At 46.1% G+C, this 27,361-nt stretch overlaps 1 protein-coding gene across 15 annotated transcripts in view; it reads left to right on the top strand.

The window, feature by feature from the left end:
* The window catches only part of SNX29 (sorting nexin 29), a 630,208-nt gene that overhangs the window by 311,777 nt on the left and 291,070 nt on the right, over positions 1–27,361 (top strand). For all 15 annotated transcript variants that reach the window (XM_063699638.1, XM_063699637.1, XM_055365873.2 and 12 more), the window contains one exon: positions 21,330–21,433. In XM_063699638.1, coding sequence (XP_063555708.1) covers positions 21,330–21,433 — 104 coding nt within the window. The remainder of the gene's footprint in view (positions 1–21,329; positions 21,434–27,361) is intronic.

Genomic DNA, 27,361 nt, shown 5'->3' with positions numbered 1-27,361 from the left:
TTCTGCTCTCTGCTTCTATGCTTGACTTTTAAGATTCCATATGAGTGAGATCATGTGGTATTTTGTCTTTGTGTGCCTGGTTGAGTTCACTTAGCATAATATCCTCCACGTTTATCCATGTTGTCACAAATGACAGGATTTTCTTCTTTTTTAAGGCTGACTAGCTTTCCATTGTGTATATACATCACATTTTGTTTATTCATCTGTTGATGGACACAGGTTGATTCTGTATCTTGGCTGTTGTGAATAGTGCTGCAATAAACATGAGAGCGCAGATAAATAACTCTGACATACTGGTTTCATTTCCTTTGGATAAATATGCAGTAGTGGGATTGCTGGATCGTATGGCAGCTCTAGTTTTAGTTTTTTGAGGACCCTCCATGCTGTTTTCCATAACGGCTGTACTAATTTACGTTCCTACCCACAGTGTACAAGGGTTCCCTTTTCCCAGTCCTCACCAACATTTATCTTTCTTCTATTTTATAACAGCCATCTTAACAGGTGTGAGGTGCTATCTCATTGTGGTTTTGATTTGCATTTCTCCGATGATTGGTAATGTTGAGCAGCTGGTCATACACCTGTTGGCCGTTTGGATGTCTTCCTTGAGAAATGTCTATTTGCATCCTGTGTCCATTTTTTAATCAGGTTATATTTTCCTGCTATTGAGTTGTTTGAGTTCCTTTTATATTTTGGATATTAACCCCTTATCAGACCTATTTTGCAAACAGTTTCTTGCATTTGGTAAGTTGTCTCTTCATTCTGTTGATGGTTTCCTGAGAATTTTTGTTTTTTGGAGGTGGAGTCTCATTCCGTCACGCAGATCTTGGCTCACTGCAACCTCTGCCTCCCTGATTCAGGCGATTCTCCTGCCTCAGCTTCCTGAATAGCTGGAATTACAGGCGTGTACCATCATGCCCGGCTAGTTTTTGTATTTGTAGCAGAGACGAGGTTTCACCATGTAGGCCAGGCTGGTCTTGAACTCCTGACCTCAAGTGATCCGCCTGCCTCGGCCCCCAGAGTGTTGGGATTGCAGGTGTGAGCCACTGCGCCCGGCCTCCTGAGAATTTTTTTTGAAGAGAGACAATCAGCATTCAGCAGTTGTTTATGAAGTGCCTGGTATGTGCCAGGTACCAGGCTACTATCTGACTTAAAATGGGGAACAAGACAGAGTTCCTGGGTACGTGGGATTTCCATTTTACTGGGAATCACGGTGAAAGAGGCAGGAATGGCCACTGATGGCTGTGCTTAGTTCCACATGCTCACAACCATTGGTCTACTGGCCTCCTCCACTTGGACTTATGATAGCTAAAGCAGAACATCTGCTTTTCCCACCAAACCTTCAGTTTCTCCACTGTCTTCCCCACTGTATTAGTTTTCTTTTGGTGTGGCAACAAATGGCTGATAACAAATTATCTTACAGATTTGGAGGTCAGAAGCCTGCCGTGGATTTCAGTGGGCTGAATGAGGTGGTGGCAGGATTGTATTTGTTTCCATAGACTCTAGGGGAGAATTCCTTTCCTTGCTCATTCCGTTGTTGACAGAATCCAGTTCCGAGTAGCTGAATGACTAAGGTTCCCGCTTCTGGTTGGCTCTCAGCTGGGGGCTGCCCTGAGCTCTGGAGGCCCCCAGAACCCAGAACAAGCAATGGCATGTTGAGTCCTTTTCATTCTTGCAATCCGACTTCCTCTTCTCCTGCTTCTCCTCTGTGGTTGTCTTCTGCCATCCCTCTCTTCTGCTTTCGACTGGAGGGCATTCTCTGCTTTTAAGGGCTCGCGTCATTAGATTGGGCTCACACAGGTAATCCAGTATACTCTGCTATCTCAAGGTCTGTAACTCTAATTATATCTGCAAAGTCTCTTGCTATGTGCAGCAACATATTCACAGCATCTTTGGGGCATGGGCGTCTTTAGGGGCCATTCTGCCTACCACTAGCATCTCTCTCTCTCTCTCTCTCTCTCTCTCTCTCTCTCTCTCTCTCTCTCTCTCTCTCTCTCTCTCTCTCTTTAAGAGAGACAGGGTCTTGCTCTGCCATCCAGCCTGGAGTGCAATGGCACAACTATAGCTCACTGCAGCCTTTAACTCTTGGGATCAAGCGATCCTCCTGCCTCAGCCTCCTGAGTAGTTGGGAAGTTGGGACTACAGGCACGCACCACCATGCCCGGCTTATTTAAATTTTTTTTTTTTTTTGTAGCATCAGGGTTTCTCTGCATTGCCTAGGCTGGTCTCAAACTCCTGATCTCACGTAGTCCTCCAACCTCAGCCTCCCAAAGTGCTAGGATTACAGATGTGAGCCACCGCACCCAGCACCCACTCATAAATGCCACCTCTTGGTTGCTCAAACCAGAAATCTGGGAGTCATCCTGTGTTTTTCCGCAGACTTTGTCTCTGATTTACAATCCATAGCCAGTCCTGCCAGTTCCAAAATATACCCTGGAGATGAATGGCCATTTGTGACTGTCCTCACTGCTATCGCCTGGGTCAGGCCCCCAGAGTCTCTTTGCCTGGGATGCTATTGTAGCTCTGAGCTGGTCACCTGCTTTCCATCCTGGCTCCTGTGCAGTCTGCTCTTCACACAGCAGCCAGAGTGATTTAGCAATCAGCAAACAGGTCACAGCTCCCGGCTCCCCTGATGAAAGGCCTCCACTGGCTTTGCCTCATCCTGAGAATAAGATGTGAAGTTTCTCCTGCAGCCTCCAGCCCCTTGTCATCTGCCGCCACCTGCCGTCCTGCTCTGACCTGTCACCTCGTCTCTGTGTGTACCTTCTTTCAGTCACAGTGGCCTTTCTGTTCCCAGAAGAAGTCCCGCGTTCCCATGTCATCGCACTTGCCATTCCCTTTGCCAGAACATTCCCCCCGTGATAGCCCCATGATGGAGCTTCGAGTCAGTCAGTTCTCTGTGTGGTTGAGGTCTCCCCACAGAGGCCCAGCCTCCATGTCTGCAGGAGCTCTCCTGAGGCACCCTCTCCAGTGTATGTTTTGCATAGAAATTGTTACTCCCGGAAATTCTCCTTACTTATCTGGTCATTTGCTGCAAGCCAGATGTAAGTGCTCAGCAGAACTGGCTCTCATGTTCCACTCCCCACAGGTCCCAGGGCCCTGACCCATGGCAGTCGCTCACAATGTATATACTGGGGCAGCAAATGCAGTGGTGGCATCAGAATTCCAGAGCCTTCTTGGAGAGTGAATGATACTTCGCTGCCTTTCCATCTTAGTAGCTCAGAGGAAACGTGGAACTTGTAAGGGTCTGGGAGGTAGTTCCTGAATCAGACGTCTCCTCTGTTAAAGGTGCCCAGTGTGGAGAGCGTTGTTATTTTTTTATCTAATATATAATGAGACACCAAGGAGGACTTCCAGCCTCCCTTGGGAAATTTCCCTGAGTCTCTGTCGGAGGAGGACTTGTGTCTTGTGTCATTCTCTCTCACTATGATAGCCTGGTACAGAGATCCTCCGCAGACAAGAGTTGTTCCATCAGCAGACAGAGAGCTGGATTCAGCCCTCTGGCAGGAGTGCCACGCCTCCCTCCCCAGATTCCCCCTCCTCTCCTGCCCTCTGCTTCCCCAGAGCTTCCTTGCTTTGGCTTCCTAGACATAATTAAGATTTTCCGGGAAGTTGTCTAGGCTGTACATCATCTCCGTGGGCTTTTGAAATAGCCTCTGGTTTGTCATTTATTATATCGTTCCGATTTGTCAAGGTCTCCTTCTCAACATGGGGAAAAAATGCACTCCGCTTCCAGGTGTACATGGGAATCGTTTAAAATACAGCCTGATCACAGCTGGGCCACCTGGCTGCTCGTTCTGCCCCGTCTTTGAGAGGAGGCAGCATTGGCTGTGCTGGCTTGGTGTGGCCACTGGCCAAGAAGGTGTCCTCCTCCTCTCTGCCCCTGCCTCCAGCCTGAGCAAGCCCTAGTTCTGCTGGGTGAGGGGGATGCTAGGATGTTTCTCTGCCTCCTCCAGCCCGCACCCCCCACCTGGCTCCCCGCAGCTTTTATGAGAGCTGTGGCTCAGAGGACTGAGGAGCGGATTGAAGCCAGCCCAGGGTCACGTGTGGCTTTATGGATGAGAGCCCTTGAATATGATTGTTTTCCTGTTTTCTAGTTTTTCTTACCTTTGGGACATTTTCTCATCACCTAATGCTAGTCTTCAAACTGTAAGGTACATCAAAATCACCCTGGATAGTTATTAAAATGCAGATTGCTGGCCCTCGTCTCAGATCCACGGAATTCATTTCTGGGAACCGAGACCCACGAATCTGCATTGTAACAAGTTTCCCCTTCCCTCCCAGCCCTCCCCATGTGACTTTGATGAGCGTGGTTCAGGGTCCCCCTTTGAGCCCTGCTGATATAATGGACCTCTCTGCTCAGGTCAGCGCCACATCAAAGTGCCCTGCCACCCCCTAATCCCCCGCTGCCTCTGCCTCTGCCCCATGAATGCAGCCGCTCAGGTCTTTGCTCCTGCTGATGCGCGGCCACGTTCCTCCACTCTTCTCTTCTGTTCCCGCAGGAGACAGCTGCCACATTGAGGCTTCACAAGCACTTCTCTGTGACCCCTTTTTTCTCTCCATTGTGACCTGACCCTATGGCATTCTTCAGAATTCATAAGGGAAGTGAGCTTTCAACGTGTTTTCTTTTTTAAACCTATCTGTTTTATCCCCTTGAAACATGAGACTTTGCCTTGACCTTGGGTTTCAGGGATGATGAGTCCTCTTCTGCTGGTGCTACAGGCGTCCTTGTTCCAGCCTTGACATTGTTTTCCTTGTAGGTTCCTGGAGCAGGGATAGATTCTGGATTTCCAACATGAATTGTGTGATATTTTTGTTGTTTTTTTAACCTCCCTGTTAACGTCTTCCTTTTCATCCTTCATCTATTGTGCACCTGGTGCTCCTTGAGGACTTTGTATTCTTGGCTTTGGGCTTCCTTCCCATGCGGCTTGAGGCGCTGGCCCATGTTATCTGTTGTTGTCTAGAAGTCTCCACAAAGCCCAGCCCCTCGCAGATGATTTATCTTTGCCTTCTGAGCTTCTCTTTTCTCTCGTGGGGTGGGGGCATCCATGTCCTCCTGGTCTCTTGGAGTGCGTTCCACCTTCTCCGTCTGCTTGCTCTCCAGGGCTTTCTTAGCCAGGTCCCTGGCTGGAGTGGATGTTTGCTCTGAGCTTGGGTCTGTGCACGCGTCCCCGGCTGGAGTGAGTGAGTGTTGAGCTCAGGTCAGTTCACACGACCCCAGCTGGAGTGAGTGTTTGCTGAGCTCGGGTCTGTGCATGCGTCCCCGGCTGGAGTAAGTGTTTGCTCTGAGCTCCCGTCTGTGCGTGCATCCCCGGCTGGAGTGAGTGTTTGCTGAGCTCAGGTCTGTGCACGCGTCCCCGGCTGGAGTAAGTGTTTGCTCTGAGCTCGGGTCTGTGCATGCGTCCCCGGCTGGAGTGAGTGGTTCCTGAGCTCGGGTCTGCACGTGTCCCCGGTTGGAGTGAGTGTTTGCTGAGCTCGGGTCTGTGTGCACGTCCCCGGCTGGAGTGAGTGTTTGCTGAGCTCGGGTCTGTGCACGCTTCCCCGGCTGAAGTGAGTGGTTTTTGAGCTCGGGTCTGTGCACGTGGCCCAGCTCTGCTTTGCTGTTTGTCGTTCATCCTCTGGATCTTGTTTAAAAAGTGAATGTTAGAACTGAAATTGACTCAAAGTCTTCCCCTTGGTTTGATAAATAAGGAGACCCAGGCTCTAGGAAGTGAGGTGACTGTTCAAGGTCACAGAACACTCCCTGGGAATTTGTCAGCTATCAAAATTTAAACTGCATCCCCTTTGACTCAGCAGCTTCATTTCTAGACATTCATCCCAAAGAGATACTTAAGCACATGCACAAAGAGACAGGCACGAGGCTGTAGATGGTGGTGTTATTTGAATTGGGATCAATAAAAGGCTGGTGGAATAGATCGTTGGTTCGATCCTAAAATGCAGCGATGACAAAGAACGGGGCTGGTCTGTGTGCACCGGCGGGATGAGAGCGCAGGCCTGTCGTGGAGTAAGGTAGGAACACGGCAAGCTGTGCCATTTGTCTCTTATAGAAAACAAAACCAGTAAGAGTACACAAACCTGTGACAGTGGTGAGGAGACCAGGGCAGTGATGAAGGGTGACCTGCACTTTCTGTGCTCTGGACTTAGGCATTTGAATTGTCTTAATACAGATGGTGTTCACAAACCATGCAGTTCACGTGTTCTAAGTGTATAAATCATTGGTTTTCCGTGTATTCACAGAGTTGTGCAACCATCACCACTGTCCAACTCCAGAACATTTTGATGAGATCCTGTTCCTATTTGCAGTCACTCACCTCTCCCTGCAGCCCTTGGCAACTATGAAACTACCTTTTGTTTCTATGTATTATCTTTTGAATGCAGTAGACTCAGCTCCTTCATGTGCAGAATGGGAAGCCAGATGAACTGGATCAGAGCATGTAAAGTGCTTGCCATGGTGCTGGACACTTAGCCAGCCTCCAGTGAAATATTAACTGACATTGTTATTATTGTCATGTCCTCTCTTCTTGGACTGTTGTCCACCTTTTTTTTTTTTTTTTTTTTTTGAGACAGGATCTCACTCTGTCACCCAAGCTGGAGTGCAGTGGCGTGATCTCGGCTCACTGCAACCTCTGCCTCCTGGGTTCAAGTGATTCTTCTGCCTCAGCCTCCTGAGTAGCTGGTATTACAGCCACCAACACACGCAGCTAATTTTTATATTTTTAGTAGAGACGGGGTTCTGCCATGTGGGCCAGGCTAGTCTCAAACTCCTGACCTCAGGTGGCCCGCCCGCCTTGGCCTACAAAAGTGCTGGAATTACAGGTGTGAGCCACCGTGCCTGGCCCCAACATCTTGAATAGTTGTATGGACCCGATGAGAGAGAATGAGCTCTCTAGAAATCTTAACAGATTATCATACAACTTGTTGGCCTGGTTGGGATTTATACCCTGTCCCTCTTCCTTGATATGCAGGGGTCTGGCATGTGTACAACAGGGCCATACACATTTAAAAATGGACATATATTTTCCCTGCAGTGAACGTATGTTACTTATATAATTTGAGAAAATAAACTTTTTAAAGAAACAAAGAGAAAACATTATAAAGCCATGTTAAATGTACCTTGTTAGTTGGATGGCATCCCTAGTGAGAGTGACAAATTTTGTCTTTGTTGACTGATACATATATATATATTTTTTGCTAAATTTTTACAGTCAGGCTCAAGTGAGGTATTGGTCAGTAATTCAGTCAGGAAGGAAGGAGAGTCCAATTTGTGGATGTTTCATGGGTTTTGAGAAACTAGATGGAGTCTTTGCCCTTTTGAAGCTTCTAATCTAGGTAGATGGTCAAGGTCATGATCTGATGTTCTATTAATGACTCCAACGACCTCCACCACCATTGCCATCCATGGAGCATGCTTTCCAGACCAGGCACCCTTCTGATTGATTCAGCTCTTCCTTGATGCCTCCTCTGATGTTAACCTGCAAGAAAGGTGTGGTTATTCTCTTTGTTCTGGGCAGGAGACTGTGTGCCGGCCAGCTGAGCCCCTTGCAGAAAGTGGCTGAGCCACGATTTGAGCCCAGGTCTGTCTGGCCCCAGCCCCTGTGCCTTTTGCAGTGTTGTGTCCTCACTCTGTTGACATGCATCGTTTTTTAGCTGCCCCATATCTAACTGCCTGTGGTATGGCATAGAGTCCTAGCATTGAGGCAGTTCTGTGAAATCCTCTGCATGGGCTTTTGAAATTCCAAGGTTCTCTTCTGAAGGGCAGGTTGCATAGTAATTTCCCGAGGAAGGCTTTGTTCCATAAACCCAGGCCTTACAAACAACAGTTTCTGCCTCTGATATGTATAACTCTGCTGCTTTAAGAATGAATTGCAGAAGTCACATGTGCTTACTGCACCAAATAGAAATGCTCCACAGGGCCGGGTGCTGTGGCTCACGTTTGTAATCCCAGCACTTTGGGAGGCTAAAGCCAGAGGGTTGCCTGCAGTCAGGAGCTTGAGACGAGCCTGGCTAACAAGGTGAAACCCTGTCTCTACTGAAAATACAAAAAATTAGCCGGACGTGATAGCAAGTGCCTGTAGTTCCATCTACTTGGGAGGCTGAGGGAGGAGGATCTCTTGAACCCGGGAGGCATAGGTTGCAGTGAGCCGAGATCATGCCACTGCACTCCAACGAGACTCTGTTTCAAAAAAAAAAAAAAAAAAAAAAAAAGCTTCACAGGTTTAGGATGAAAACACTTATTATCTATTGATGTATTGCCCTCCATATCCCAGGGCACAACAGTTAACAGCCTGAGTGTGTCCTTTGTGCTCAGACCTCCGTGTACATGCCTGGATGATACCTTTCCACTCTCACCAAAATAGAACCATACTACATGCATTTCTGTTACTAGTTTAATTTTTGAACCCAGATACATCTGCTGTTTGGAATGAGCTGTTTTCTGTTTTTGTTTTTGTTTCTGTTTGGAATGAGCTGGTTTAAAAACAGCATTTGGGGTGATCCATGATACCCTGTCCCTTTGCTGACAAGCTGACACTTCCTTTTTTGGGTCTGTAGAGTGCATTTAGGGCCCAGAGTTCTTTCGAGCAAATACTTTTGCACCACTTGTTTCAGGGCAGGAAATCACTCTGTCTGGCGCAGCTGTCCGCATGTTTTATTCCAGCAAAGAAGTGGTTTTCACTGTCAAACTGCTTTTCACTTGGCGGGGAGAAACATGAGTCTAAAGTTTCCATCGAAGCCTCTGTTGGGCTCCATCACATGAGCAGGTGGGACTGTGGCTGGGGAAGGGTGTGATAACAGCTTTGATTTTATGCAACAGCCATTCCCAGCTGTCCCCGTGGATGCGTTATATATTTAGCTGATCTCTTGGAAGAGAGACGCAGCTTTGAAACAGGTGAGCAGATTTCTTAGGAAAGACACATGAGACGTGAAACTTAATGGACAGGCGTTCTGATTTTAAAAAGAGGGCAGGCTCTCACTCTTGTATTTGGCTTTTAAAAAATTCTCACGTCGGCCAGGCACAGTGGCTCATGCCTATAATCCTAGCACATTGGGAGGCCGAGTTGGGTGGATCAATTGTGCCTAGGAGTTTGAGACCAGCCTAGGAAACATGGCGAAACCTCAACTCTACCAAAAAAAAAAAGAAAAAAAAAAAGTTGCAAAATTAATTATCTGGGTTTGATGGCACACGCCTGTAGTCCCAGCTACTTGGGAGGCCGAGGTGGAGGATCACCTGAGCCTGGGGAGGTCGAGACTGCAGTAAGCCATGATTGTATCATTGCACTCCAGTCAGGGTGACAGTGAGACACCCTGTCTCAAAAAAAGAAAACTCTCATATCTTTGACACTTGGCATGAGAATAGAAAGTAATTTCTATTTTTCTCATGTTTAATTCTCACAAGAGTTACCATTATCCCCATTTTACAAATGAGGAAACTGAGGTTCAGAGAAAGGAAGTAATGAGTCCAAGAGCTGCTAGTTAGTGACACCTATAGGGAAAAACAAATTGTGTTTTTCTTTTTTCTTTTTTAAAGATAGAGACAGGGTCTCACCATGTTGCCCAGGTTGGTCTTGAACTACTGGGCTCAAGCGATCCTCCTGCCTCAGCCTCCCAAAGTGCTGGGATTGCAGGTGTGAGCTACCATGTCCAGCTTCAGGTTGTTTTTCCGTTTATACTCACACCACTCTCAACACACCATTTTTGCCGCCACACGTATGGGGGTTTCTTCCACACTAGGCAATTCTCCAACACCAGCCCGGCTCCCTACAGTTCAATTCTGACAGGACGTCATAGGGTAAGGGCTTAGTGCCCCAGGACTGCCCCTATTTCGGATTTCAGTTGCAAGTCCATGTTGTCACCTGTGCTTCCGACCAACCAGCCCCTCTGGAGACCATGGTCTACCAGTCATCTCAGTAGCTTACAAAACAACACCTGTCACTTAGGAGATTCCAAGGGACTTCAGAGCTGTATGCCAGGAAATGTTGCAAAATGAAATAATATATATTTGCTATTATGAATTATAGTGTCACTGTGATAGAGCCAAAATTTGAACCCAGAGATGGCGTGTGTCTCTGCCCACACTATTGATCATCTGCAATTCTCCATCTATTATTAAAAAAAAAAAAAAGAATATCCCACTCAGACAACGTGGTTCTTGGTCTTGTTCTTGAGGGATACAGTCAAGTATGTAAATTTTTTTTTTTCTTTGAGATGGAGTCTTGCTCTGCCACCCAGGCTGGAGTGCAGTGGCACAATCTCAGCTCACTCCAACCTCTGCCCCCTGGGTTCAAGTGATTCTCCTGCCTCAGCCTCCCGAGTAGCTGGGATTACAGACACCCGCCACCACGCCTGGCTAATTTTGTATTTTTAGTGGAGATGGGGTTTTACCGTGTTGGCCAGGCTGGTCTCGAACTCTTGATCTCAAGTGATCCGCCTGCCTCAGCCTCCCAAAGTGCTGGGATCACAGTGAGCCACTCTGCGCAGCCCAGTCTGTACTTTTTGGGTAGTGTTTCCTTGGCTTGGGTATCACTGGAATCCCTTGCTTTTTAGTGGAGGATCCATTACCTGGGCAGTAGGTTCGTATAATATGTTTTTAAAGCATTTGGAAAGGTTAAAATTTATAGTTTTCTTAAATTATGAGTAGACAACCAAAAATATTAGCATGGGTGCAAGTGTGTGTGTGTGTGTGTGCGCGCGCGTATGTGTGGCATGCAGGGGAGTAGGCTCCCTTTGGTGTTTAACACACGGCCTTGGATGTTCCCAAGCGGGGGATTTTGAAATTAAGCAGGCTGGGGTTTTCATCACTGGGTTCATCATTGACAGCATTTTCTAAAACCCAGCCCTCCATTTTCTCAGCTCTGAAATAGAGATTTAATGCCGTGGTGTTTGAATTCTCAAGTGGGATGGTTAAATTGTCCAGGCTGTGATGTGCTCCTGGGGTCCTTTAGGCAGTAGCCCCTTAGCACCTTTATTGCTGCCTGTGGATTTGTGTTTGTGCTGGAGCCCAAGACCATGGCAGGGCACTGGAACCTCCCTCATCCTGCAGGAGCAGCCATGTGTGCTCAGCTGTTGACCAGGGCTGTCCGGAAAGAGCAGCGCCTCTGGAAGGTGCTGTAGCTGGAGGCTGTTGGGTAACCGCATTCCTTGCAATGGAACGGCAAGTTATCTTTTGGAGGGAGATCTGAGCTGTTTACTCCCTGGCTTCTACCTCCCAGCCTCTGCACTGCATATACCCTGTGGAGTGATCCCTAAAAACATCCAATCATCGCACTTCTTCTGAATCCTCCAGGGGCTGCTTGTTTTGCTCAGAATAAAATACCACATAGCCTGCAAACCCTTACTGTCCCCTCTCTGGTCTCATTTCCTACCAATGTCTCCCTCCTTCATTATCCTTTAGCCACACGGGGCCTCCTCACTGTTGGTAGAACACGTGGGTGCCCGCCCCAGGCCCTTTGCATTTGCGGTTCCCGGGAACGTTCTCTCCGGGGCTGTGCGGAGCTCACTCCCCTGCCTTATCCCAGTCTCTGCTCAGACAGCTCCTCACTAGCGAGGGCTTTCTTTGAACCTTATTTAACTAGCACTTGCCACCATCATTTTCTCACACTTTAACTTCCTCTAGCCCTTCCTCTGGCCTGGCATATTAAATAGTCACTTCTTGGGTCTCTGAGTCTCCTCACTGGAACAGAAGCTTCATATTGGCACTCACTTTTACCCTCCTTGATACATCCCTGTATCTCTAGTGCCTGGTACCTGGCAGGTAATGAACCTTCAGTAGCTAGTTGTGTAGGAACTAAATGAAATACTTGCCCAGAGTCACCCCTGCTAAGCGGTAGAGCCAGACTTTGACTCCCAGGGTCTGTTTCATCGCAGAGCTCCGGGGTCTTGTTGCCCGTGTTTCTCCCTTTGCTACAGTGAGCACTTGAAGATGGTGGATGTTACTGTTAGGAAGACCATTTCCTTTGTTGGAACACTGTGGGTAACCGGTGTCTTGTAGACATCATTGGCATCTCACCTGGAAGGGTCCTTTCTCCTTCGGAACTGTAAAGTGTCCCAAATTTCCCAAGACACAGAACCTTGCCCGTTGTTATGGGACCTGGGCATACCTCATTTTATGCATTTGAATGTCCTGGAAAACCATCTCTGAATTTAAAATGATTCTTTATTTTCGCCACCAGCATCTCACACTGTTTGCATCTGGGTCATGCTCAGCTTGTTCACATTGAAAGCAAAACAGTAACCTCATCATACTGTTTGCCATGCCGCTCTCCATGGTATCAGAAGTTTCACTTAATTTAGACAGAAAACCCTGTGTGTTCTCTGGTGCCTGCTAGCAAGCTCAGCACAGTTTCTACCTATTTTAGACGACTTAACACAGATACCCCCAGACAGATGTGGCCGGCTGCGATGAGATGAAAAGTTATGAATGTTCTCTAAGTTTAGATGACCTGCTGATGGTACTGACTAACCCACAGCTTTTCTGGAACATGAAAATTAGTTCTTGTTGAACATAAATGTCTATATACTTCTACCAAACACAGTCTCCCTGTCTATTTGAATATAAGGAGAGAAGGCTTCTTGTTTTTGCCGAATCGTTATTTTCCCATTTGGAGTGGAACTTTTATAATTATGCCATCAGGGAGACACAGGAGAAAGTTGCTGACTATTCAGAGTATAGGCAAGTAAGTAGAGTGCAGATTTTTCCCGTGAATAAGGTAGATGTTAACTAGGTTGATTGGCTCAATGGGAAATCCCAGTTAATAGCATCACCATCTTCACATTTGGCACAAGATTAAAATGGCCAGACTGAGTCCTGCTTGGAGGCTCCAGTGAGATTTTGATGTGAAAATACTGTGTAATCTGCAATGCTATGTAAATTGAAGCAGTATCATTATTTTGATTTCTGTGACAATAAGATAGGTCCTATTGACCTATCTTTCTACATTGTGCTTAAAGCACAATGTAAGTTTCTGATTGAACATGGAAATATCCAGCCATGTAGATAAAAGCTTCTGTCTTCTTGGATTCCAGCAGGTGTACTTTTCATGCAGTCCTTGACCAGGGCAAAATACAAATTTCTGAACACTGTCAAGGTAACTCAGAATATGGGCAGAAATTGTTAATGCGTTTCAGATTGCATTGCTAACCAATGTCTTGAAGCCTTCTATTTTTGAAGTCAGTGTGAGGTATCATCGACATGAATAGAGAAGTATGTTTTTCTCTTGGGGTATTAAATTGTCATTCTTTCCATTTTACTTTACATCATCATCATCATCATCATCATCATCATCATCATCATCATCATCATCATTATTATTATTTGAGATGGGGTCTCACTCTGTTGCCCAGGCTGGAGTGCAGTGGTGCGATCTTGGGTCGCTGCAGTTTCCATCTCCCAGGTTCAAGCGATTCTCCTGCCTCAGCCTCCCGAGTAGCTGGGACTGCAGGCATGCACCACCACGCCCAGATAATTTTTGTATTTTAAGTAGAGATGGGGTTTCACCATGTTGGCCAGGCTGGTCTCAAATTCCTGACCTCAAGTGATCCACCCACCTTGGCCTCCCAAAGTCCTAGAGATTACAGATGTGAGCCACCACGTCCAGCCCCGTTCTTTCAGTTTTAAAACCCATAAATCACCCTCAGGAAAGATGCAACTTAGAAAAGTTGTAGTTTGATCAGTTGCAAATGTTTGTATTTATTGTTTAGATTTGACTTTCAGAATTCAGTCACAATTGATTCTTTACGAATTGATTAGTTTATTGGGGGGATGTGCAAAGAGTGTAGAATGGTGTTGTCATCTGTTATTTTTGTCTCTCAAATGACTTGACATTACTCAGACTTTAATTGTGCTGCCTTCCTTAATACCCAGATGTTCTTTTACTCCCAAGGCAAATTGAACCTTCTCGACTTGAAAGTAAATCCGATGTTGTGCTTGCATGAACTTAGCCTCATGGGATGAATGGTCTCTCATGCCTTGACCCCACATACTCACCTTTGGCAGTTGAGAGGTGGGAGATGTCTAACCTGTTCAGTCGATTCCCTCACTTTGTAAATATTAATCCTTATGCTGTGGAGCAACATGGCACATTTACCTCTTATTTATATTTATATTTTTATTTTTTTGTGCATGTCATCTACATGAAATGATATCACCATCTCTGTAACTTCATGGTCTAACTCAGTCTAATTTAAAGTGGTCTCTCGGCTGGGCACAGTGGCTCATGTCAGTAATCCCAGCACTTTGGGAGGGCAAGGCGGGTAGATCACCTGCGGTCAGGCATTCGAGACCCACCTGGCCAATGTGGTGAAATGCCATCTCTACTAAAAATACAAAAAATTAGCTGGGCGTGGTGGTGTGTGCCTGTAATCCCAGCTACTGAAGAGGCTGAGGCAGGAGAATGGCTTGAACCGGGGAGGTGGAGGTTGCAGTGAGTCAAGATCGCGCCACTGCACTCCAGCCTGGGTAACAGAACGAGACTCTCAAAAAAATCAATCAGTAAATAAAGTGGTCTCTCAAGAAGTAACTATGGAATGATTAAAGACTCTACGTTGGTTAACTATTGTTGTGTAACAAATTACCTCACAGTTAGATGGCTTAAAACAGCAAACATTTACAATCTTTGTGTGGGATAGACAGCCTGGGTGTGGCTTAGCCACATGCCTGGCTCAGGGTCTCCCCTAAGGCTCTATCATGGTGTCAGTTGGAGGCTGCGGTTGTCCCAAGGCTCCACTGGAGGAGGGTGCACTGCCCTCATGTGGCTCATGGGGGCTGTTGGCTGCGTGCATCAGTTCCTTGCCATGAGCTTCTCTCCGTAGGAAGTTCGTAAGAATAAATGAAGAAAGGCAACCTCACACAGAAGCTGCAGTCTTTATAACTTAATCTCAGTGGTGAAACCCCATCACTTCTGCCATAGTCTGTTTATTGGAGGTGAGTCAATAAACATAGTCTGTTTATTGGAGGTAAGTCCAGCCTATGCTCAAGGGGTAGGGATTATATAAGAATGTGAATACCAAGGGGCTGGGGGGAATTGGAACCACCTTTGTTGAATGTAATATATTGGAACCATCTTTTTTTTTTTTTTTTTTTTTTTTGAGACAGAGTCCCACTCTGTTGCTCAGGCTGGAGTGCAGTGGCGTGATCTCAGCTCACTGCAACCTCCGCCTCCTGGGTTCAAGTGATTCTCCTGCCTAAGCCTCTTGAGTAGCTGGGATTATAGGCATGTGCCACCATGCCCGACTAATTTTTGTATTTTTAGTGGAGACCAGGGTTTCACCTGTTGGGCAGGCTGGTGTTGAGCTCCTAACCTCAAGAGATCTGCCTGCCTTAGCCTCCCGAAGTGCTGGGATTTCAGGTGTGAACCACTGTGCCCTGCCTGGGGTCCATCTTCAAAGCTGCTTACTGATGGGAAAAGTATGATATAGTTAGGCTTAATTTTGTATTATTTCATACATGGAATTGAAATTTTTGGCATGCTTGCTAAAACTGAACCAGGGCAGCAAGGAAGTCAGGTAGTTGCAGGGGAAGGTTGACTGGCTAGTTGCTAAGAGAACTTATGTAAGTTCATGACTGTCCAGGGTCTTTCCCCAAGCCTTCAAGGTCAAAAAGCTTATTTCTGCACCTCTACCCCCACCAGTGTTGAAGGTTGCTGATTCTTCTTAAATATAGTCCTAGAGGGGCTGGGGCCTTGGGGACAGGAGGCCAGTGGCGTGATTGCTAATGAGATGTGTGGACTTGAAGCAGGTTGAATGAATTGTGATGAGCAGGACCTCCTTGCAGAGGGCAGCAGCCTGGGCCTGGGCAAGATGAAGAGATCATTTGGAGTCACGGGTAGAGCAGGGCTGTGAGTTTGCCATTTTGCGTATGTATTAGCACCGGGCTCTGCTGAGCAGCTGCAGCCAGCTTCATGCTGCGGTGCCTGCCAAGGTATCTGTGTCCTGGTTGCCCTGCCGACGGGCTCCACTGCTCTCTTACCTGACTTTTCTAAGTCCCATGGCTAAGTGCAGGCTCCCCTCAAATTCTGATTACATAGTTTACATATCACTAACATATAATCATAGTTTACACATAATTTTGTTTGTGTCTTTAAATCAAAACTTTGCAGGTACATAGATAAAGTCATTGGTTCTCTTAGCTTTATTACAAAAGACAGGAGGCCTCTGGCTGTCACTGTCTCCCACTTCCCACCCTTCAGAAGCCCCTCTTGGAAGCTTTTCCACTCATGCTTTGGGTTGTTGCCTCCATATCTCTGATCAACACGCCTGTTGCCGCTTTTTTATTTTTCAGTTTTTGGAGTTACTTATTTCTCATTGTGGAAGAGGAAGGGTAACTGTCTTTGACTGCTCCACCTCCAGAAAACACACGCAACACGCAGCTCCCCATCCTCTGGCACAGTCGTATCATCATTTTGGTTAGATCAGTATTCAGTGATTACATTATTATAACTGGAAATGCTATCTACAGCTGTGAGGTGCATGATCGTTTTTCCTGCACGATCTCTTGATTTCTCTGGTGTTAATACTTAATTCAACTCCAAGTTCATCCTCAGTGTGTAAATCCCCCTGGTGCCTTCAGGCACTGTAGGCCGCCTCCCGCTTGCACCCAAGGCAGTCTCTCCTGGTGCCTTCTGGCCTACTCTAGCCAGAAGCCTGCTGCTGGTGGGCCCACACTCTCCAACTCACTTTTTTTCTTAACAGCTTTCTTGAGATATAATGCACATAACATACTGTTCAGCCTTTGAGAGTGCATAATTTCAGTGGTGGTTTTTTGTTTTTTGTTGTTGTTGTTGTTTGTTTGTTTTTGAGATGGAGTTTTCCTCTTGTTGCTCAGGCTGTAGTGCAATGGTGGGATCTCGGCTCACTGCAACCTCTGCCTCCCGGGTTCAAGTGATTGTCATGCCTCAGCCTCCCAAGTAGTTGGGGTTACAGGCGCACACCACCATGCCCGGCTAATTTTTGTATTTTTAGTAGAGACAGGGTTTCACCATGTTGGCCAGCTGGTCTCGAACACTTGACCTCAGATGATCTGCCCACCTCAACCTCCCAATGTGCTGGGATTACAGGCGTGAGCCACCAAGCCCGACCCTCAGTGGTTTTTATATTCACAAATTGTGCAACCGTCGCCACTCTCTAATTCCAGAACTTTTTTGTCATGCCCCAAAGGAGCCTCATACCCTTAGCAGTAGGTCTTCATCCTCCCTTCCCCCAGACCCTGGCAACTAAGACCTTCTCTGGACATTTCGTGTACGTGGGCTCAGGTAATCTGCAGCCTTTCGGATCTGGCTTCTTTCCCCTGGCTGAATGCTCTCACGGTCTATCTGTGTTGCAGCGTGAGTCGGCTCTTCATTCCTCTCATGGCTGAATAGTACAACCCTGCATGGCTAGACCGCATCTTGTTCACTTACCAGGTGATGGCCATTTGGGTTGTTTATGCTTTTCTGTTACTATGAAATATTCTCTGGCTCCCTTTTGTGTTGCATCCCCTATATCTTGGGATCTGTGTATTACGATTGCTAGAATTCTTCCCTTCTTTATGTGCGGGGTAAAGTTTCTGCACGGTCACGTGTCTGAAAATGCCTTTATCCTGCCTCTCACGTGGCTTGCCTGGGTGTATAAGGCTCAAAATAATTTTTCTTCAGAATGTTGAAGAGGTTTCTTCATTGTTTTCTAGCTTTTCATGTTGCTGTTTAGAAACCCTATGCCATTTCTAGTTTTTATCCTTTGTAAAAATTCTTCTTCCACTTCAGAAGTTGGTAGCCTCTCTTCTCTGTCCCCTGTGTTCTCAAGTCTGTGACTGAGGCTTGCTTTTGTCCATTTTGCTGGACACATTCATTGAACTCTTCCATCCTGCTCCTCGTGTCTGTTGGCTCTGAATTATATCTTTGATTTCCTCTTCTGTGTGTTATCTTTTTCTCCTTTCTTGATCTCTTCTCCATTTGGACTTGTAGTTCTCTATTCCCCCCACCTCTTTTTTTTTTTTGAGACAGAGTCTTGCTCTGTGGCCCAGGATGGAGTGCAGCTATGCCATCTCAGTTCACTGCAACCTCTGCCTCCCAGGCTCAAGCGATCCTCCCACCTTAGCCTCCCGAGTACCTGGGACTACAGGCATGTGGCACCACACCATACTAATTTTTGTGGTTTTTGCAGAGGTGGGGCTTCGCCATGTTGCCCAGGCTTGTATTCTATTTTGTTATTCGTTGCCTCTATTTTCTGGAAATTTTGCTACCCTTTCCTTTACAGTCCCTGTTCTATTTCTGCTGTTGTAGTGTCACTCTGTAAAAGGGCTTTTGTGTGCTTTGTGTTTTTCTTTTTCTCCTTTTTAAATATCTCCCTATTCTTATTTCATGACTACACTGTCTCCTCCTCTCTCTCTGGAAATATTACCCACAGTTTGCTTTTGAAGTGTTTTCCCTAAATAGTCTCTCTTTCCTGCAAGTTGCTTTTTTCTGTTTATTCCTGTCTCAATCTTTCATCTTAGGTGCTTTTCTCAAATGGGATGTGATTTCTAGATATCTACTCAGGTGTTGGAGTGGGGTTAGAAATTGATCCGAAGCTCCGTGAACTTTGACTTTGGGCCTCCTGGGGTGATCTGGTGTGCCATTCCACTGGAGAACTACCCCTGGTCTCCAAAGTTTTTTTAGATTCCTGGGAGAATACCTTTCCATTCCCTGGCTTAGAGGCACATGCTGTCTGCCTGCTGTTCTGGGAATGAGTGGGGCTGGGGAGAGGGAAGAAGAATGGGAGAAACTCAGAAGTTCAGTGTGTGTTACTTTTGTGTCTCCATTAAAAAAATGGAATACCCCAACCTCAACTCAGTCCAGACCTACTGCGTTTTCTCCAGAGAATAAACATGTATATTTTGCTAATCGCTTCTTAAACAGACTTTTAAAACCTTTCTTTTGCTTTCTAGTCCTCTGTTCACCATCATTTCCAGAGGTGTCTTGTGCTAACAGTTCATTAGCCTTTTGTGAATCATTCCATTCTCATCAGATATTATTTTGGTGGCATCCATGTCTATTTAGGAATGAAATTTTCTCAGGTCTGTCAAGTTATTTATCAGTCATCTACCTGATTCTCAGCTTCTGTAATTTTGTTTTTTTGTTTCCTCTCCAATTATTATTTTTTTTTTTGTGAGCGATGTCTTTATAAAAACCTTTTTTTGCTTTTATTATTATTTTTGACACATAATAAATTGTGCATATGTATGAGGTAGTGTGTGATATTATGATAGATGTATACAAAATTTAATGATCAAATCTGGGTACTTACTATATTCATCATCACCTCATAGGAAACATTTTAATTGTTTTTTTTTTTTTTTGGTGGGGGGCAGAGTCTTGCTCTATTGCCCAGGCTGGAGTGCAGTGGCACCATCTCGGCTCGCAGCAATCTTCGTCTCCCTGGTTTAAGTGACTCTTCTGCTTCAGCCCTCCGAGTAGCTGGGATTGTAGGAGCATGCCACCATGTCCAGCTGATTTTTGTATTTTTAGTAGAGACAGGGTTTCTCCATGTTGGCCAGGCTGGTTTTGGACTCCTGACCTCAAGTGATCCACCCGCCTTGGCCTCCCAAAAGTGCTGGCGTTACAGGCGTGAGCCACCGCACCCGGCCTTAATTGACATTTTAATGGGATTTTGAGAGGATGTGAGTGTAAATTACTGTGTTCAGGCTCTTATCTTTACAGAGTTCTTCACAGTTTTTCTTCCCATAACTGTTTGGGGTTATCTGTTGTGATTGGGTCACTCCCTGCATTCGTGGCCCAGGACTCAGGGCTTCTTTCTGCGTGTTTCCTGCTGTCACTCAGGGTCTTGAGCCTTCGGCGGGCTCTAACAGTGTGGTCTGAGGAGGCTTAGCCACCTGGCTTAGTTGCATCAGTTTTGACTCCTGGTTTTGCTCAGCCTTCCTGACTTTCACCTTCTCCCTGAAGGCTACCCGCATCACTGGGGGGCTAGTCTCAGATCCTTGTTTAGCCTCACTGCCCCTCCATACAGCTGATAGGGCATCCAAGGGGTTTCTTGTCCCAGAACACACAGGAAACTGATCCTGCATCATTGATGCTTGTTTTGAGGCTTGAGGCTAATCCACATTCTTAAACATGCTGTGGATGTTTTTCTTTGCACTTGGTGTGGGAGGTCTTCCCTGTTCTTGTTTTCTGCTTTTCTTGGAACTATCTGGTTTATTCTCAGTTCTTCTTTATTTGTTTTTCCCTGCAGAGTGGGCATATATGGGCATATACATAATCATGGAAACACTACTTGGAGCCGTCTGTGTGCATGCTTGCTCTGACCTGGGAGCCAGTCTCTTTAACATGTCTTTTGCATTGACGGTCTATGTTGGTTTCCGAGTTTTTCTAGAGGTTTTCTTGCTGTCATCCTAAGTATGGTTTATAAATGCCAATCCTTGGTTTTACACATACTCTGACCCCCATTAGTGCTCCACAGCTGGCTGTCAGCAGGCCCTACCTCACTGGATCACTTTTTTGTTGTAGAAAAAGGAACTTGGCAAATATAAAAGATGTAAGTGGACTGAATGCAGTGGCTCACACCTGTAGTCTCAGCACTTTGGGAAGCTGAGGAGGGAGGATCACTTGAGGCCAGGAGTTTGAGACTAGCCTGGTCAACATGGCGAGACCTTGTCTCTACAAAAACTAAAAAAACAAAAAAAGAACTAGCCTGGTGCAGCAGGGTTACACCTACAGTCCCAGTGACTCAGGAGGCTGAGGCAGGAGGATCATTTGAGCCCAGGAGTTCGAGGCTATAGTGAGCTAAATGATTGATTGTGCCACTGTACTCCAGCCTGGGTGACAGAGGAGACCCCATCTCAAAAAAACAAACAAAACCTCCACCCCCCAAAAAAACCAGCTCTTATGTCTTGCCAAACCTGCCAAAACATTGCCTGTTTTCTCCTGAAATGGAAGGCAGTGACAAGATTATTTCTTGACTCCTGTGCTTCTGTCTCATGACAGTTCTTGCATTTTAAAAATACAGCTTATTGCCTTTTTTTTTTTAAGTGACAAAGTCTAGTTATGTCACCTAGGCTGGATGACAGTGGCACAGTCATAGCTCATGGCAGCCTTGACCTCCTGGGCTCAAGCGATCCTCTCACCTCAGCCTCCTGAGCAGCTGACACTACAGGCGCACACCACCATGCCTGGCCTTGTCACTCGTTTTATTGTACTTAGGTGAAAATGTCCCATTGTTGAAGTAGTTAGTAAGTGTGTGTGTGTGTTTTTCTTGAGAGCTTTTTCAGTCTGAAGTCATCTGAGAAAGAATAATTTTTTCTTTTTTTACTGGGAAAATAATTTTCAATACTGTTGAAATATTTATGACATGTCTCTCTTTCTCTAAAGTGCCAAATCTTTGGAGTGTTGATGGAGAAGTTACAGTAACTGAACAGAAGCCGGGAGAAATTGCTGAAGAACTTGCAAGCTCCTACGAAAGAAAGCTCATCGAGGTAAGGCCGGTGGAGTCTGTGCGTCTTTGTTTCTGATGTTGGCTGTGTTGGAGACTTTCCAGGATAAGTCCAGCCTATTCTAAAGACACGTGAGCAGAACGACCAAGCAACTCCTCAGCCCCACAAAACAAAACAAGACCAAATCAGTGTGCTTTATAAAAAGAAGTATGAGCTGATGCTTTGTAAAATGTCACTTAAATATTGGAACTTTTTGGCACTTATGATAAGGAAATAAGAGAAAACATATATGTGTAACATTAAAAATAAAACAATTGTAAGATTTGGAGATGAAAACAGAGAATGTCACATGCACCTTTGTGCTGTTAAATGTGAAAATATGGATGAGGCGAACTATTTTTCAGAAAAACATTCATTATCAGAATTAATTGAAGATGAGGCAAACTGGTCGAAGGGACCCCCTCACCCTCAAAAGAAAAGAAAAAAAAAACCACCAAAACATTTTGGAATAAAGTTGTACAAATTACTGAAGAACTGCTTCCTTAGAAGACAGCAAGCCTAGAGGGTTTCATGGTGATTTCTAGGAAACTCTTCAAGGTAATACACAAAGAGCCCTTTGCTATTTATATTTCCTGGGAGGGTTTTTATACGTCTCTATCTTGGTTCAGGTATGCATTACTGTGATATAAAAAAATCCTGACAAAGATAGCATAAAACAGAAAACTATCAAATAGAATCATTTGTGTATAAGATGTACAAAAATTCTAGAAAGTCATTACTCAAATTCAGTCACATATTAAAAGAACAGTGCACATAAAACATAGGGTTTATTTAGGATTGCAAGGATGGCTGCATGTTAGGAAATTCATCCATGTAAGTCATCTCATTAGTAGCCTCAAAGAGGAAAACCAGATAATTATCTTGGTAGGAAATGAAAAATCATTTTATAACCTGATTGATACCTGATTAAAAAGTAATTCTTGGATATGATAAAGAGGTTTTTCAAAAACCATCGATTTATTACCATATTCAATGGTAAAGTTGAGAAGCTATGTTTTTGATGAGGTGTGTGTACATGTTGTAATGGTCTCTTGGTGGTAGTATTGTACGTCATGTCTGTATGTACATACATACACATGCTAAGTATACAAGCAAACCTTCGGTTCTTTCTAAATCTTCTACAGTGAGTTTTATTTTGATAATCAAGAAGACACTCACTCATTGCTGTGTAGACATACCTGAGCTTGGGTGGGTTTCAGAGGCCCAGGGCCTTGGAGGGTGTTCCCCTAAGTTCATTGCTGGTGCAGGCTGCCATTCTTACCATCTGTTTTGTCTGGTCTCTAAATTGCCTCTAAAGAAGGAAGGTGGCTTTAGAAACATCTTGCATTCTAACTCAAGTGAGCGCAAGGGAAGGCAAGCTGAGGCCTTAACACACAGGCTGGTGGGGATGAGTCAAAAGCCAGGCTGGGGAGGCCTGGGGACAGGGCACTCCTGTGTGCTCTCTGCCCAGTGCTCTGCCCTTCCTTGGGAGCTCCCTCAGTGGGGCCGTGAGACTCAGACTTGGCTGGTGGCAGTGCCAGGGTTCTGGGCCATGAGTCTGTGCCTGGAAGGCCCAAGTGGAGAGGGAAGCAGGGCCCCAATCTCAGGATTGGGATGACTTGTGTGTATTTCTTTCCCCCAGTGGACTCCGAACCCCTGAAAGGTAGGACTGTGTCTTTGCCACCTCTTTATGTTCCACAGCCACTTATTGGCAAATGGTAGGTGCTGCGTGACCCTTGAATTTTTAAGTTCTCCTGGGATGGGGATGTCTGGATTTACTGAATGAATGAATGAATGAATGAAGGCCTGATGAGCTAGAGAGGGTGACAGGGTTCTCAGAATGAAAGTGCAGGATGAAAGGTTCTGTTCCTCTGGGGGAACAAGGGTGCTGTGGTGAGGACTCCATCAGGCCAGTGCAGCTCAGCGAGGGTGCCTACTTCGCAGGGTCCACGAAGGCATTGAGTGCTGGGTCCAGGCAGCACTCTCCGTGGAGATTCTCCACCTGTGGGGCTGCTGGGCAGCGTGTAGGGGTGGGGTGGGGGTGTTTGACCCTCTGATTGATTGGGTGTTTGACCCTCTGAGCCAAGTGCCACTAGTTTATTCGTGGGCCGGGTGGTTGGATGATTTATTTCAGTGTTTATGAGATGCCTGCTTTCTGCATCAGAAACAGCAAGAACAGAGGCTGAGTACAAGGAAAGCATTGGCAGGAACTGAAAGGAGACTCACGGGTCGGGAACAGAGTAGATCAGGGGAGAAAGATGATGCTGTGGCTGTGTCCTGGCCGTGTCTCCACCTGCTTTGCTTTGACCATGTGAAAATCTCATCCCCCGCTGTGCTGACCTGAGCTGAGATGTGTGGAGAGGATCAGGTCATGTGGGGAGTTACTGCAGGGTCCACCTGCCTGGCTGTTCTGGCCAGCTGTGAGAGAGGGTGAGTGTGGAACCACCAAACGGGAGGGCTCAAGGTTCAGGCATGAAGGTTCGTCTTACTGGCCTCAAGCTTCCTTTCTTTTCCTTCCTGTTTTTTTTTTTTTTTTTTTTTTTTTTTTTTTTTTAATCCCGGGAGCAGTAGAGATGCTGGCTGTGGTCAACGAGCTGAGAGAAGTGTGAGGTTGAAGCAGACATGTCCTCAAACGGCATTTACTGCACCGGATTGATTTTTCCTTCTTTTTTGGTTGCAAAGACAGGTTCTGCCGGTGATCTTTCGTCTGTGAATAGCATTAGCATTTCACTACACCAACACTTTTGCTGTTAATTGAGACCCTCAGAGCGTTCTTTGTGATGCTTCTGTCATTCTGTTAATGGGTTGATTTTTACCAAGATAGTTGTAAAGACTTGTTAGAGTAATGAACGAATGTGAGGGGAAAAGTTGATATAGTTTCTTTCCATGTCAGAAGGGCAAAGGAAGAAGAAGAAACATTGTATTTATTTAGTTATTTATGGAGACAGGGTCTCAGTCTGTCGCCTAGGCTGGAGTGCAGTGGTACAGCCTTGGCTCACTGCAGCCTCAACCTCCCGGGCTCAACGGATCTTCCTACCTCAGCCTCCCAAGTAGCTGAGACTACAGGCATGTGCCACTATGCCCAGCTAATTTTTTTAAATTTATTTTTTCTAGAGATGGGATCTTGCTCTGCTGCCCAAGTTGGTCTCAAACTTGTGACCTCCAACAATACTCTCGCCTCGGCCTCTCAAAGTGCTGGGATCACAAGTGTATGCCATTGTGCCCAGTCCATCTCATTTTAGATAATAAGGATATTTGGAACACCTTAAACATGGTGATTCATCCCAGTGCGAAGGGAGTTTCTGAGAATTTTTTATCTAGGTGTCTTTGAGAGCATGAAAGCCAACTCATCTATCTGCACATACACACTACACATTTGTGCTTGGTGACCTGGAATCTAGTGTCCTGGACAGCACAGAACCTAAAGTCAGTGCCATAAAGCCCTCTTTAAATGGCTGGTGAGCATCTCGTGCCAAGGACTGGAGGTATAAAAATTGTTCCTGACACCCTGTGGTTGTTAACTTAGGAAAACAAGGGGGACAGGAGAATTCTGGCAGGTATACATTAATCTGGCAAGGGTAAAAGCACTAGTAATATCACAGCCCCTGTAATACTAGCAGCAGCTGTCAGGTGAGTCCTGTTAGATCCAGGCACTGTGCTGGGGTTTTTACGTAGATGAACATATGTGATCCTGAGAAGAGTTCTTTGAGGAGGATACTCTTGCTGCCTCCAGTTCACAAAGCTTTGGGAAGTTTAGTAACTTTCCCAAGAGTCCTTAGCTGCTAAGAAGCAGAGCTGGGGCTGGGGGTGGTGGCTCAAACCTGTAATCCCAGCACTTTGAGAGAACGAGGCGGGTGGATCACTTCAGACTAGGAGTTCGAGAGTAGCCTGGCCAACATGGGGAAACTGTGTCTGCCAGATAGAATCTGTTTCCATCCTCAAAAATTAGCCGGACATGGTGGCATATGTCTATAGTCCCAGCTACTTGGGAGGCTGAGGCTGAGGCAGAGAATCACTTGAACCCGAGAAGCGGAAGTTGCAGTGAGCTGGGATCATGGCTCTGCACTCCAACCTGGGCGACAGAGTGAGACTCCATCTGAAAAAAAAAAAAAAAAAAAAAAATGCAGAGCTGGATTTGAATCCTCACAGTTGAGCACCAGAATGCAAACCCACAACTCTCTGCCGTGCTTTGAAAGGCTGAGCTCATTGAAGAAGAAGGTTAACTTGATGGAAGAGACAATCACTACCGATGTTCAAGAGAATGAATGGCAGGACACAAGGGGGAAAACTAGTAGTAGATAACAGAAACTGCAGCAATATCAGCCATTTGAGATGGCGCTGGTGGTGGGGACATCACAAACCCTTTGTTACTGGAGAAGAAAGGGGAAAAGCACATCTTGTCTGTGCCAAGGATTACCTGCTTCCAAAGCAACTTGTAACAGAACAGCAGAGTGAGAGTTCCTCGAGGGCAGTGCGGACATTGTATCTTCATTGCCCAACCCATCTCTAGCATATAGTAGGAGAAACATAACATTGAATAGAAGGCCAGCCTGTTGAGTGGCTTCAGTCATCTTGTGTAATGCTTAAAGAATGATAAATGTGAGTCCTAGAACCTCAGATTGGGAGTGAATTGTCTAAGGCATCACAATTAAGTCTTTTTTTGTTTTGTTTTTTGAGATGGAGTTTTGCTCTTTTTGCCTGGGCTGGAGTGCAATGGCCTGATCTCAGCTCACTGCAACCTCCCCCTCCCAGGTTCAAGCGATTCTTCTGCCTCAGCCCTCCTGAGTAGCTGGAATTACAGGTGCCCACCACAATGCCTGGCTAATTTTTTGTGTTTTTAGTAGAGACAGGGTTTCATCGTGTTGGCCAGGCTGGTCTCGAACGCCTAACCTTAGGTGATCCGCCTGCCTTGGCCTCTCAAATTGCTGGGATTACAGGCGTGAGCCACTGCACTCCGCCCACAGTTAAGTCTTAACTAGAGCTCAGAGCAACCTGGTAGAAAGGATTAGATAGCTAATAAGAGCACATGGGTTCTGGAGAGGAGGCACACTTTCCTCTGGCCCTTAATGTTAGCAGGAGGCATAGCTTGGAGAGCCTGGGGACACCATTGAGTAATAGATGGTGCCAACTCAATTCGTGCACATCCATTGAGCGCCTTCTCAGTGTCCAGCCCTTAGCTTCCTTTCTCCTCCCTTTGTGGCTTTTCCTACCCTGGGAGCAGCAGTGTTGATGGTTGTAGGAGATGAGCCAAGGAAGTTGTGAGGTTGAAACAGAGACATCCCTGAAATGGCATTCACTACCCTAGATGGAGTTTTTTTTTTTTTTTTTTTCTTTTTCTTTTTCTTTTTTGAGACAGAGCCTCACTCTGTCACCAGGCTGGAGTGTAGTGGCGTGATCTTGGCTCACTGCAACCTCCACCTCCTGGGTTCAAGCGATTCTTCTGTCTCAGCCTCCTGAGTAGCTGGGACTACAGGCACGCATCACCATGCCCAGCTAATTTTTGTATTTTTAATAGAGATGGGGGTTTCACCATGTTGGTCAGGATGGTCTTGATCTCTTGACTTCGTGATCCACCCACCTCAGCCTCCCAAAGTGCTGGGATTACAGGCATGAGCCACTTGCAGAGCGACTTATGTTGCAAAGTCATTGGTGTTTCATCAGTGAGTTGCATTAGCTCTTCCTCATGCCAAGAGTGGTCCTAAGTTACAAAAATGAATGGGACGCAGTGCCTGTGTTTAGGGAGCTTGCATTCTTGTGGGTGAGGCAGACGTGCCTGTTCTAATTGTCAGGACAGATAATTGAAGTGCAGAGGTAGGGTTATACCCACAGGCCTGGAGCTGTGTCTTTGACGGCAGTTCTGCAGAGGTTGGCACCTAACCACAGCTTCTTTAGATAATTCCTCCCCACTTCTTAGGGACTGTTAGTGGTGAT

Source organism: Gorilla gorilla, chromosome 18, assembly GCF_029281585.2.
Source record: "Gorilla gorilla gorilla isolate KB3781 chromosome 18, NHGRI_mGorGor1-v2.1_pri, whole genome shotgun sequence".
In the NCBI taxonomy this organism is placed as follows: domain Eukaryota; kingdom Metazoa; phylum Chordata; class Mammalia; order Primates; family Hominidae; genus Gorilla; species Gorilla gorilla.
This window is presented reverse-complemented; position numbering and strand designations above follow the sequence as displayed.